At 43.6% G+C, this 13,192-nt stretch overlaps 1 protein-coding gene across 1 annotated transcript in view; it reads right to left on the minus strand.

The window, feature by feature from the left end:
* The window catches only part of mtrex (Mtr4 exosome RNA helicase), a 28,401-nt gene that overhangs the window by 7,545 nt on the left and 7,664 nt on the right, over positions 1 to 13,192 (minus strand). The window contains exons 11-21 of the mRNA XM_023823381.2: positions 12,921 to 13,052; positions 9,323 to 9,402; positions 7,587 to 7,697; positions 6,901 to 7,002; positions 6,195 to 6,320; positions 3,459 to 3,609; positions 3,045 to 3,217; positions 2,789 to 2,857; positions 2,387 to 2,515; positions 1,172 to 1,282; positions 401 to 589 (exon numbers count right to left, since the gene is read on the minus strand). Coding sequence (XP_023679149.1) covers positions 401 to 589; positions 1,172 to 1,282; positions 2,387 to 2,515; positions 2,789 to 2,857; positions 3,045 to 3,217; positions 3,459 to 3,609; positions 6,195 to 6,320; positions 6,901 to 7,002; positions 7,587 to 7,697; positions 9,323 to 9,402; positions 12,921 to 13,052 — 1,373 coding nt within the window. The remainder of the gene's footprint in view (positions 1 to 400; positions 590 to 1,171; positions 1,283 to 2,386; positions 2,516 to 2,788; positions 2,858 to 3,044; positions 3,218 to 3,458; positions 3,610 to 6,194; positions 6,321 to 6,900; positions 7,003 to 7,586; positions 7,698 to 9,322; positions 9,403 to 12,920; positions 13,053 to 13,192) is intronic.

The raw sequence follows: 13,192 nt of genomic DNA on the forward strand, positions 1-13,192 counted from the left end.
GATTTATAGCACTTAGAGCTGAGCAGGTGAAAATTCCTGGTCAGAAACAGCAGTCTAGTTCCAGAGGGATCATTCTGAAGGTTTCACCTAAAAACATCTGGCTAAAGAGAAAAAGAGCACTCATAAACAGCATTTGCTGTCATTGTACCTTTTAAAACTATATATTTCTTCAGATTTCACTCAAACTGCTTTTAATCAATACCTTGTAACTTAAAAGAGGGGGGAAATTCTTTATAAACGCCAAGTAGTATCAGAACTCCCAACACAAAATCACAATGTGCAGGAACCAATACACCTCCAGGCTAGAAAACAGAAGTCTTAAATGCAGTAACCTTCTCAGAATGTCTGCATGAAGGAGCTCATTCTTTACAGGCTACAGGGCGAATGATGGAGGACTAACCTGTGCCTTCTTTTCACAGAGTTTATAGACAGCCTCCAGGTTGGGGTCATTGTGCAAAGAATGAGAGTACATCCTGAGCTCAAAGGCCTCCACCTTCTGTATGATTTTCTTGAGTCCCTGGTCTTTGATGCCCATGTCGTCGATAGGATCCAGGAGGGGAATGCTGTCTGGGAAGCGCTTCTGGACCTCCTGAGTGCAATGATCGATTGAATGAATGAATGAATGTAGGCAGCTCTTTAAAAAGGATAATTAACACCAGACATAAAGTGATCCACAGAAATCTCCTCAGTGAGAAACGTATGAAGATCCAACAGCTGGCCTACGAATGAAAACATTACACACCAGAGGCATTGTTAGCATGTTAAGCCATCCCGGGCTTTGCCCAGAGACCTCAAACTGATTGCACGATTGATTAAAAAAATAAACAGAGCTAAACAAACCTAGACAAATCATTTGGAGTTTGTGCCCTGAATACCCCGGGCTTCTGACATGCTGGCATCTACAAAACCTTGATGAACCACTTAATTTTAATGGATCCATCTTTAACCCTCCAAAACACGAGCGGACATATGGTAGAAGTTTGGCTGAGCAAACAGCCCATAAAGATGGCCAGAGTTAGATCATGCTGAATGAGTACCCCCAGTACTCAGCCCATAAAGACGGCCAGAGTTAGATCATGCTGAATGAGTACCCCCAGTACTCAGCCCATAAAGACGGCCATAGTTAGATCATGCTGAATGAGTACCCCCAGTAATGTACTTGCTGTCTCACCTGGATTGACTTCAGCATACTTTGCCTGTTGTCAAACGGCCGAAGGTCTTTGGGGATGTAGAGACGAACAGAGCTGATGGCGGTGAGCAAGTGCAGCATGACTGGAACCACCTGAGCCAGAAGAGGGACAGCAATTCTTATGTTTGCTTATTTGCCTGAAGAACTCATTTTAAACCACTGCTTCACGTGCACCTTACGGGTGGTTATCGATTCAGATGTTTAAAATGAGAAAATGCCATGAACTCCTGCTTTGGTGGCTAAAGGGTGAAACTGTCCTCAATTTTTTTGATGTGTTCTTTTAAAAAATAAAAAAAGAGGTATAGCACTTCAACACACTGGCCTTCAAAAGCAAAGGTCATGAAGAGGTTACCAACAAGGACACCCAGACAGGATGATATAATAATTGATAAAATAAAAGATGGACCCAACTGGGCACAAATATGTAACCAGCATTCATGTAACTGCAGGCGTGTATTAAAGGGAGCAACAGGGAAGTCCTGACCCAGCACATTTCATTACAATTAACATTATCTTTTACCCTGTGATATCAATCGATACAGTTCACAGCTGTCAGCTGCTTAGAAATGAGCACTGCAGATGGCCTGTGAAAAACTGCACAGTGAAGGGGGAAAGGAAAAAAACAAAACAAAAAACTTATTTTACTGGTCACTCCAAGTCTTGTCCATCGCCGACGCAGGACCTGGACCCACACATCCTTACAATATACTAAATGTTTATCTTTCAAGACTGACAACATCAGAGCTTTATAGTGATAAAGTGACAGTCTCACCGTTGTAGAAGCATCCTAAGTCAAACCAGAATTCTCCATGGTGTAAATGTGGCAGATAACACAAGCAGCACAAACGGAAGCCTAGCGTTACTCAAAGGCCAATGCAGGCCAAGGGAAACGTCCTCCACCCTACTGCTGAAGGCTGTCAAGATGGTTGTACAAGACCCAACATGGGACTGGAACTTCATTCCAACCTCAACTTTAGTTTTGGGAATAAAGTAATAAAATGCCCTACTGCAACTTTCCACAATTGGACATTACAGTACTTATAATTAAGGAATCCTGCCTACTATCATATTGCACTAAGGTGCCCAACCACATTACGTAAACCGTTAGCTACCTCGGGGCACAAAGTCACTGTTTACTCTGAGCTCCTTTGCTACTTTTGCCGGGTGGAGCGGGAGAGTCGGGCACAGCCTGCAGACCTGCATCTCGCCCTTGTCCCCGGACTTGCAGGGCCTGGCTGCCTCTGTAGCGGCGTTCTTCACACTCTCCTTGCTGCAGAGAAGCAGCACCTCCACCACGTACAGAGGGTCCAGCTCGCCGGTGTTCGCCTGCGGCACAGGGAGCATCGTCAGAGCGGAGCCCAGGACCTCGGCTCGTGTGAACGCAAAGCACATGGTGCCAAATGAGATGTCAAAACGCTGCCTTGTGCAAGGGTAAAAAAAACCCTTTATGAAGTTAAGCAACATCACCACATGGATGTGAATATTGTTTTCATTATGACTTCACCCCCCCCTCCCCATGATCCTGCTGTTACTTCACAGATGTAAAATGTCATAATTTTAAGCAGTTGCATTGGCTTCTAACGGCCTTTTTATAATTACCTTCACGTTTGATTTCTTGGAGAAATTAACCACAACGCCCCATCCAAAGTCATCTTCTTCATTTTTTACCTTTCGGAACAAAAGTCCAACAGAAGTTCAATGGGATGAACTGCACTATAACTTATACTTTAGCATTACAGGGAGAAAGCAGGGAGGAGAAATCAGCACATGCAGCTTAGTTCTGAGCTGAAATTACCACAGTGCTACAACATGGGCTGCCTGAGACACGCATCACAGAGCAGTTCATTGGCTTCACCTTCACCAGTCGTCCTGGCTGCAGAAAAGGCAGGCAGTACTTGGGTTTGTGGATGTAATCCTCCATCTCCTTCCCCAGCTTGGCAAGCTGTTGTCGGATTTTGTAGTACGTCACCACGCTCTCCTCATTGGGGATTTCTATGGCATTATACTGCTCCTCCAGTTTCTTCATTTCTATGTAAAAAAAAAAAGAACATTCCTGCACCCATATACTTTTGGAAAAGTGGTCCTCAAGGAGGGGGAGATGTTTACCCCAGAAATGATAAAGAGAAAGCCCACACTAAGGATATCATACGTGAGGTGCACCCTCACCTTTTAACAGGCATTTCAATACTAAGCTACTCTTCCAAAACATTACACTATACTACACATTCTGCTGTAGTGCTGGAGAGGTCCGCTTCAGACCAGCACTCACTCTCAATGACTCCTGGCACAGCCTTGTAGTGCTGGAACTGGTAAAAGGACTTCTCCAGCATGTACTCTGGGTTGATCTCCTCCACACGCAGAAGATTCAAGACCATGTTGTAGGTGAGGTGGAAAGCGCTGTTCAAGGGGTCTGCAGAGCCCTGGGGGTGGAATGACACAAAGGGTCAGACAACACGCATTATACTGATGTAACAATCACACCCCGTCAATTCTGAAGGAACGTCGTATGATCAGGTGACAAACGAACCTGAAATGAACCTGAAACACAGTAAATGCAGAAGAATATACAGGTGCTACCAAGGAGTGATTTAAAGGGGACATTTCAGCTCCGTGGCTAGCAGCAGGAAGGCATGACAGGGGCAGCTGCTGTTACATTTAAAGGTGCTTCCAAAGAAGACGACTACCAAAAAAACCTCTTACACACCCGTTTAAACAAAACTGCACCATCCGACATGCAACACGTTGCTTTTCCTTCTAAAGGACAGCCATCATTACTGTGTCTGTAAACCAGGGAGCACTGTACAGCGTGTAAACACGGAACACTATGCATGACAGTCAATCAGCTGTCAACATAACAGAATAATTTACTTTTTTTTTTTAAAGTACATAGTACATACAAATTCTGAGAAATTACCACAGTTTTAGTACTACTTTGAGCAACAATTAATATGTCTGATTATGACCTCAGGAACCATCTCAGGGTAACACATTTCCACTGCATTAAACCATATACAAAGTGAACTTTGCTGTTCACTATCATCCAGCAAAAAAATGAATTGTGCAAGACTTGGCTGATGCAAACTCATGTTCATGGATTCTTCATGCCAGAAAGAGGAGAATGACTTGGCTCGAGTGCTGTGTGTATTCAAGAGTCTAACAATTCTCATTCTCCCACAATCATTCTAAAATTCTGCCCTTAATGATTTCACAACTGAGCAAGGAAAAACTGGCACAACAGCATTATTCTAAGGAACTCCAGGTCAGGGCAAGGAAGATGCAGCAATTATTTTAACAATCCTGAATTGGATGTCAGATTTGTTTACCAACCGGAGGTTTATTTCAAGATCCGATGCAAACGGGATGTGCTGAGTGTGAACTTGTGTGTGAGGAAGTCTTTGCTTACAGCTTTTATTCATAAACCTACAAAATTATCCTCATTTAAGCTGAAGACTTACTGCATCTTTCACCCCATTGTCATTTTCATACCACAACCATAATTTGCAGGAAAAACTAACAAGGCTGAAAATGCTTTCCCCTCTTCCCAACAATCCCCAGCCACCCCCCCCAAACAGGTCAGCATCCTAAGCCAATGAAAACTGGCAGTTTGTCTTCCCGTTTACGTTACTAGAATATCGAAGGAATTATGGCTATTTCTACAATCTAAATCTCATACTACAAAGTTTCTGGACCAATGTGGTACTGAGCCACATATGAGGTAACACTGGCCTGACTGTGTCTAAACATGATGAATTACAGCCTCGATTCAATGGTCCATTTATTACCGTAAACAAACAAGACATCACTGAGCTCTGACAGTATCCAGTTAAGGCAGTTTACACAACTTTGGGGTTCGTGCTCTGTGTCACCGGCCCATGCAGAAAGAGTTTGAATAGTTTCATGGGAATCACACAATCTTATCACAGCGTTTAAACATCCCGAAGAGAACCGAAAGGAATAAACCAACAATGGATTCACCATGGGATTGGGGAGTGTGCCTTCTTGCTCACCAGCTATGTGAAAATGTCCCGAGAAATCATGTGGCATACACTCAAAGAAATGCAACAGGCTTTGATTTGCCAATGAGCTACTAAAGGAAGAACTTTAAAGATTTCCAGTATAAATAGTCATGAGTTATATGCACACCATCATGAAACGCAGATACCATGTGGTCCTCTTCTACAAATGAGGCTTCTGCAATGACAGACGCCTGCTGTGGACATGAATGTAACCTCATGCACTACAGCCAGAAAATTCTGCTTGGCAACCGGAAAAGAAATGCAGAAGATACTTAAGTGATACATTTTCTATCGATGTGTGACACAGGGCGTTCATCAATCATTAATGGATACAATTAGGGCTTTTAGGGAAGTACGTGTCTTCTTAGTGGAAATGGAGAAAAACTGACTGATAGAGCAGAAGATGGTGAAGGTGTTAAATCCCTTTATTCTACCTCTTATGTGTCTTACATAGGTATATATATTGTGTGTGTGTGTGTGTGTGTGTGTGTGTGTGTGTGTGTGTGTGTGTATGTATGTATGTATGTATGTATGTATGTATGTATGTATGTATGTATGTATATGCGCACACACACACACACACACACACACACAAACTAATATTTATGTTGTCTGAAAGACAGGAATTTTATTGTTCTACTTACACCACATACATTTGAAACGTTTAGCTGCCAGGCTAAAATAAACTACACCCCTCGGTGTACAGTGACAGTGTAAACTACACCCCTCGGTGTACAGTGACAGTGTAAACTACACCCCTCGGTGTACAGTGACAGTGTAAACTACACCCCTCGGTGTACAGTGACAGTGTAAACTACACCCCTCGGTGTACAGTGACAGTGTAAACTACACCCCTCGGTGTACAGTGACAGTGTAAACTACACCCCTCGGTGTACAGTGACAGTGTAAACTACACCCCCTCGGTGTACAGTGACAGTGTAAACTACACCCCCTCGGTGTACAGTGACAGTGTTCAACTCCGAATGTACCTTGAGAAGCTGCTTTCCGACCGTGGGGCTCATCTTCTCGTCCACCATGAAGATCACTATGCCCCTCTCATCCATGCCTCTCCTCCCGGCACGGCCAGACATCTGAATGTACTCACCAGAGGTAATCTGAAGTGGCACAGCGAGAAGACAAACGTCAGAGTACTGCCAACGAAACAGTCTGAAACCTTAGCAACATTTGGGGCATCACCCTTGGCTCAGCCTGATGTGCCAACCTCTTAATAAAGCTACCCGACGATCTGCTTCTGAAAAACTACTGTGAGGAGCCACTACAGAAAACAGCATCACGATGGAATAAAGGCTGAACTGCCATGGCTTTGTCTGAAAGCCCTTGAATGCATGTTCTTTTGGCACATTTATCATTACCAGATGTGCGAAACAGCCACTCTGGACATCAGATTCCTTTTCTGAAGTCAATGGGATGCCAGAAGAAAATGTTTTAGGGAAAAAAAAAATAAAAAATCTAAACGCATTATTCATAACAGCTTGAACTATGGCTTCTTTCTGAAAGAAATACGTGGCTTTTTGTTTCATGCCAAATTCTGCTTCTGAGAACCGATATTTTAGGGAAGAGAACAATTCTTAGTATATACTGTCGTTTTTCCCATTCAACACAAACACAGTAATTGATTAAATTATAAACTTAGCAGCAGAAACAATATACAGGATTACATAGTGCATCATTTACCCAGCGAAAGTCCTTCCCATCAAATTTCCGGGCATTGGTAAACAATACAGTGCGTGCTGGCATATTAATTCCCATAGCAAAAGTCTCGGTTGCAAACAAGGCCTGGGAAGAAGGGGGGGAAAAAAAAAACAAAAAACATGTTACGCTACATTGCTGGGAGGTAACCAAGGTGTACATCTGAACATCAAGTGGAAAACTCGTCTGCCACACCCACAATGCTATCAAATCTTATGGTGCCAAAAATATTTGGGCTTCTTCCTTCATTAACCGCACGGATTCACAAACCACCAAGAGTCAAAATCTGTCATGTGAAAATATTTAAGGCAGGGCTAGTATTACAGAAGAGCAACGGCTGAAAGGAAAAAAACAGCCCTGAAATAGTGATTTACAGCATGAGGAAGATTTACGCAAAATCCTCATTGTGAGAAGGCAATGATCCCGAAGCAAATGTTAAAATATTCACATCTCACTATGTGGAATCGGTAAAGAAAACTAAGAACAGAAAAATAAAGTACATCAACGGCAATATATCACTTGAGTTTCACTTGAGTAGGTAATCTGAGACTAGAACACAGTCGATTTGTGAAATCCCTGCACAACTGAATGCTACCACTGTACTTCCCAAGCAAAAAATCCATTTGCAGATTTCCTGCCTTAAGGAGGAGAGGATTTAAACTGAAGCCCACCTTGAGCAGGCCTTCTGAGAAAAGGATCTCGATGGTCTCCTTGAGGATGGGGAGAAGCCCTCCGTGATGAATCCCGATGCCTCTTTTCAAGAGTGGGAGGACGTGCTCCACCTTCACAGAGAACACACATTGTACAGACGTTAAAACTCATTAAGTGAACATGAAGGTGCACTTCAAACGGGGCTGGGGGGTGGCTTTTATGAAGGGAAAAACAAACCCAAGGTGAGCATTCTTGGGCAGCTATACACTTGTATTAAGGAGTGATACACTTCAAATGCAAAACAAAACCTGTCACGTTACATTGCTGCAGGAAAGACAATAAAATCAATTCAACAACATGCTCCTTCATAGTGTTTACACTCAGCCACCAGATTCCACAGAGACAAACAAGTACTTCCAGGATAGGTGGCCAGATGTGGCAATCATTGGGACTGGTTTTTGTTCACTGCTATTGGCATCACGGTTCATGGAGATGGCTGAGGGTTGTTCCTCAGGTTTATGACACTGCATACCTGTGTGTGGATGCATCATTCCCACCCAAACAGGCATGCCAATGGAAACCTGAGCCATCCCCGCTTTAAGATACACAACCAAATGAGAGAAGTCTTGCTTACAAAGACAAGTCGCGGACACTGACGGCACCTGAATGTTTCCTACATTAATGTTTCCACTAGCGCCGCTTCATGTGTTACTGCGGTCTGCATATCATTACACAGACCACCTCACAGCGCATCATGCTTTTACAGCATAGCAATGAATTCTTAAAGTACAGATTTATCCTGCAGTTTTAAACAAATACCAAGACGGCTAGAAAAGCCAAACAGGCAAGCAGGGGGTGAAGAAAGAAGGAAAAAAGCCAACAGTCAGTTGCATGTTAATAGACGATTAAGGGTCTAATCAAAACCATGCTGCTAAGCCAAGGGAAACATGTGGAAAACGTTGCTAATCCACTTCAAACAGCGTTTACAAAGGTTCCAGTTCGCTCAGTTAACTCAGGACAAGCTTTGTTTTCCCTTTTCACCATGTGGTTTTGCTTCATGAAGCAAAGGTCAACCCAGACCTGCTAATTATTTCACCTCTACCATGTACTCCAGAGCAGACACTGCCATCGAGACACTCCACCTCGCTGGCCCAAAGGCTAACAGGGATTTAACAAAGAAAACTGACAGGAAGGCCTCAGTCTCACCGCAGATGAACACGCAGCCTACAAGGCTGAAAATTCAGCGGCATTTGGCGAATAAGCAGGTCCACGCTAGGCACATGGTGAAGATGACAGAAAACACAGAGCCCAATTTCTACTCTCCATAGGCATCCCATAAAATACCCAAACATTTCCTGATGTCAGTGGAAGAGGTTGTCGAGTTCTGTTCAACGTGCATGCAATACAAATTTCCTTTGGATGTGATTATTTTTTGGCAGAACTGCTGATGGGAAATTACTATTCCAAACAAGGAGCTGTCTACAGTTCAGATACATGGTCTATTAGGGAATTCTTCTACAAAACTGAGCATGCGCCAATTTTTGGGAAGACTGATTTTTGAGAACGTATTTGAAAAACTGAAACATGCTAGCTGAACATGCAAATCTCCAAAGTCCCAGTGCTCAAACGCCCACAATCTGACACTTTAACATCTTGCTTGTTTGAAGGTGTATAGAGGCTTTTAAATCTCCTTTGCATTAACATGCATGTAAACACTGAAACCTGAAGGCATCAAAAAAAACAGGCAGGATCCTACCTGCGGGAGCTTCTTGTCTTCGTCTGACAGGCAGTCGATGGCATTATTGAAGACTTCCTCCACAAGCTTCTTCTCTTCATCTGCACAAACACAGCATCAGGGCGATGAACCCGGGAGACGACAAATGAAAACAAGCTCACAGACAAATTAACGCTAATGAAACATTTCAGCATGTTGCATCTGGCAGCTAGAAACCACAGGAATTATATGGCACTTACGACAAAACGAACATTTCACTTCTGAACCAGAATTAAATGATAATTTACATGCTAAGTTAACCTATATGGCAGGGGTGTGAATTGCTGGCCCCGAGGCATTTTGATTACAATTACTGAGAGAGCGATTTGATGCGTGGGAATTTTTTAAATTCATAATTCTATTCAATCAATCCGTTATTTTGATAACGTAAAATAGAACATCTTTTCACTTCACTGAAAAAACGTAAATATTTCCATGGGAAATTAATTAAGCATTGGGAAAACATACCAGTGTAAAATTGTTAAAAGACCAACTATTGAACTGTACAGAAACAAAGAAGTGCTTTCTAATGGGGGGGGGGGGGGCTATTTTTGCAGATTATAGAATGACTTTTTATTCTATGAAAAACAAGAGGGTGATCTGCAGGCCAGATTTAATAATGAATTATAAGCATGTCACAGGCCAGTACTTGAGACCTCTAAGTGGTGAACGAACTCAAGGAAATCCTGTGTACCCCACTACAGAAAAGGGCTGATCGCCCAACGCTGTCCCCTCTATTATTTTAGTTGTATCTTTTGTTCTGGTGCTGCTAATGTTGAACATTGATGAAGTTAGAATAGATGAATATAGGCCGGCAATACACGATAAGATACCGATGCTGATATCTTACTTTTTAATTGGCCAAAGCAATACGTTAGCCAATAATTTATGGATCTCTAAGGACAGCATTACTTTTTATTTAGCTAGCTACAGCTACCTCAAGGTCTTGACCATTGCTACTGTAGCTTGCAAAATCAACTTTTTTTGCACTATACAACTAAAGATGTGCATGGTCAAAGGCCCACCCAATATAGATACATAAAACATCGAAACGCATAACACTGAAAATACTGACGGATACAAGTCTACAGTTACCTACACAAGCATACAATCAAGAGGCAATGCCAAAAATAAGAGTGATGACGGCATGTAACATTTCACATAAAAAGCCTAATAATGTCAAGTTGCAAAAAGTTAGTAGTAGTAGTAGTAGTATAGTCATGGCTTGGAGTATTTTAGAAGGCCAGATTTATGACTGTTAGTCTCATCCCACCCATGACTGAAGCAGCTCAGCCCCAGGAGTCATGAGCGTGGAATGCTCTCCCTGGCTGCGCACGCACACACACACACACACAGACACCGACAGACAGAGACACCGACAGACAGAGACACCGACAGAGACACCGAGACAGACAGACAGAGACACCGAGACAGACAGACAGAGACACCGAGACAGACAGACAGAGACACCGAGACAGACAGACAGAGACACCGAGACAGACAGACAGAGACACACACACACACAGACAGAGACAGACACACACACAGACAGAGACAGACAGACAGAGACAGACAGACAGAGACAGACAGACAGAGACAGACAGACAGAGACAGACAGACAGAGACAGACAGACAGAGATACACAGACAGAGATACACAGACAGAGATACACAGACAGAGACACACAGACAGAGATACACAGACAGAGACAGACAGACAGAGACAGACAGACAGAGACAGACAGACAGAGACACACAGACAGAGACACACAGACAGAGACACACAGACAGAGACACACAGACAGAGATACACACACTCTCTCTCACCAGTCCCCCAGCTAATCCTCTGGACCCTGCTCTCCTGGCAGACCACATTTAGGAGCAATGTCAGGCAGCTGAGTACTTCTATTCTAGGCTCTGAGGTGGGGCTTCGGGAAATGGGGGGGATTTCAGCACAAATACTGTCAACATGAACAGACAGGTGGAGCCACAGCCATCGATCATCCCTATTTTCATAGGTGCTTCTGTAAGGTTTCCGGGGGAGACGAGAGGCTGAGCTCAAAATCAGAGCAGTGCTCCTCAATGAGGCCGGAGGCGGCCAGGCTTCAAGTGCCTCACATGGGCATGAGCCGCTCCACATCTTCTTACATGGTCAATTGCCCTTGAAACCTCTCCCCAATCACAATCCCAGGCTCTTAGAAGGCTTATAAACACAGTCCTCCAACGGGCCATCTGCGCTGAAAGGCAAAGGCATGTGATGTCATCCTGCTGGGCCAAAATCCAGCGCACCTTCCTCCGGAGCACTGCCATTAACGCTGCGTCAGGGGGATGCTCTAAAGAGCCAGCTTCCGTGCCCCCCTCCCCTCCCCCCCACCACCAGCAGAGGGTCTAGAGGATCAGAGGGAGAACGGGAAAGGCGGCCTGCGGCTTATGACACGGGGAGGTCACATGACTGCCCAGCAGCACCGGCAAGAGATACTCAACCGCAAAAGGTCTTCAGTCATAGTGAAAGCCCAGTTCTAAAAATAATTCAGGGTGTGAACTATCCCATTTCCTAATGGCAAAAATGCCTTCAAGGCCGAAATTCTCCTTTATGCCAAGCATGACAAACATACCGATTCAAATATGTAGCACAGTTATACGATTACATAATTCTAGTGAACTCTGCATGTAAAATTTCCATAAATGGGGATTGCACCACTAGTCAGTTTAACAAATGCATTAGTAGAGGCTTGATCATGTGGATAGGTGACAAGCTTACCAATCTAACCAGAGCATCAGACCACCAGATGGGGCAGACTGAGACGCCAGAATAGATAATTGAAGTGAAGACACATAAATGAATGATGATGCACGTGATTTAGCAACCAATCACAATATGTCTGTTTGGCTGAGAGTGCCTGAACATTAAAGAACAACATTACAGTGAAAACTAAATGTAATAAAAGTTATACAAAGCCTTATATGTACAGCTGTAGTACTACAGGCAACTTTTTCCAGGCCCATATAAAAAAAAACACAGAAATCATAATTAGCTTCACAGCCTATATTTAGCTAAACAAAGGCATGACATTTTCACAACAAAGTCAAACCCAACAAGCCAATGTATTGCTAAACATGCAATTATGGTTTCAGCTCCTCGCAGCCCAGTGGTGCCTCACTGCGAATCACCAAAAACAAAAATTACTTGAGGATGGTTCCCAGGATCACCACCATTGTTCCTGAATCATCACTTTAACTTAAACAGCTACTTTAGGAACGCGAGTTTCCATTTATGACCTTCAACACAATCCAATGGCAAACAATGCGAAAGGGTACATTTTGTACAAGGACCACACATCAGACCACTTCATTTACAAGGAAACCCATGTGGTTTCCCTAAGACAGGTTTTTTTTTATAGATCTCTCACCACACAAGAAAAACAGCATTTAAGATTAGAGCGGAAACTAAAACGTAAAAGACACACTGGACAGGAGAACTAGACACAAGTCAGCTGCAGATTCAAAGAGGTATCATGACACACACACACACACACACACACACACACAGACCCAGGGATTGTGAGGCCCATTCCACGCACCTGTGTTGAAGTCCAGCTTGGCCACCTGTATGGCGTAGGCTTCACACTCCTTCTTACTGAAGCTGAAGATGATGACTGGCTGAAAGTTCCTTTCCATGATCATCTTGACGATCTTGAAGACGTTGGAAGGGCCTGCGGAGATGGCCTTAGTTTAATCACCAGACTGACCTCGCGAACCTGGCAGGAAAAGGACCCGGACAGCAACAAGCGCAATGCTGTCCATCACGTCAAGCGCCACATCGACCGCTGGAAAAGTACTCAGACGGCTCGTG

The sequence above is a fragment of the Paramormyrops kingsleyae genome, chromosome 7 (genome assembly GCF_048594095.1).
Source record: "Paramormyrops kingsleyae isolate MSU_618 chromosome 7, PKINGS_0.4, whole genome shotgun sequence".
Lineage (NCBI taxonomy): Eukaryota > Metazoa > Chordata > Actinopteri > Osteoglossiformes > Mormyridae > Paramormyrops > Paramormyrops kingsleyae.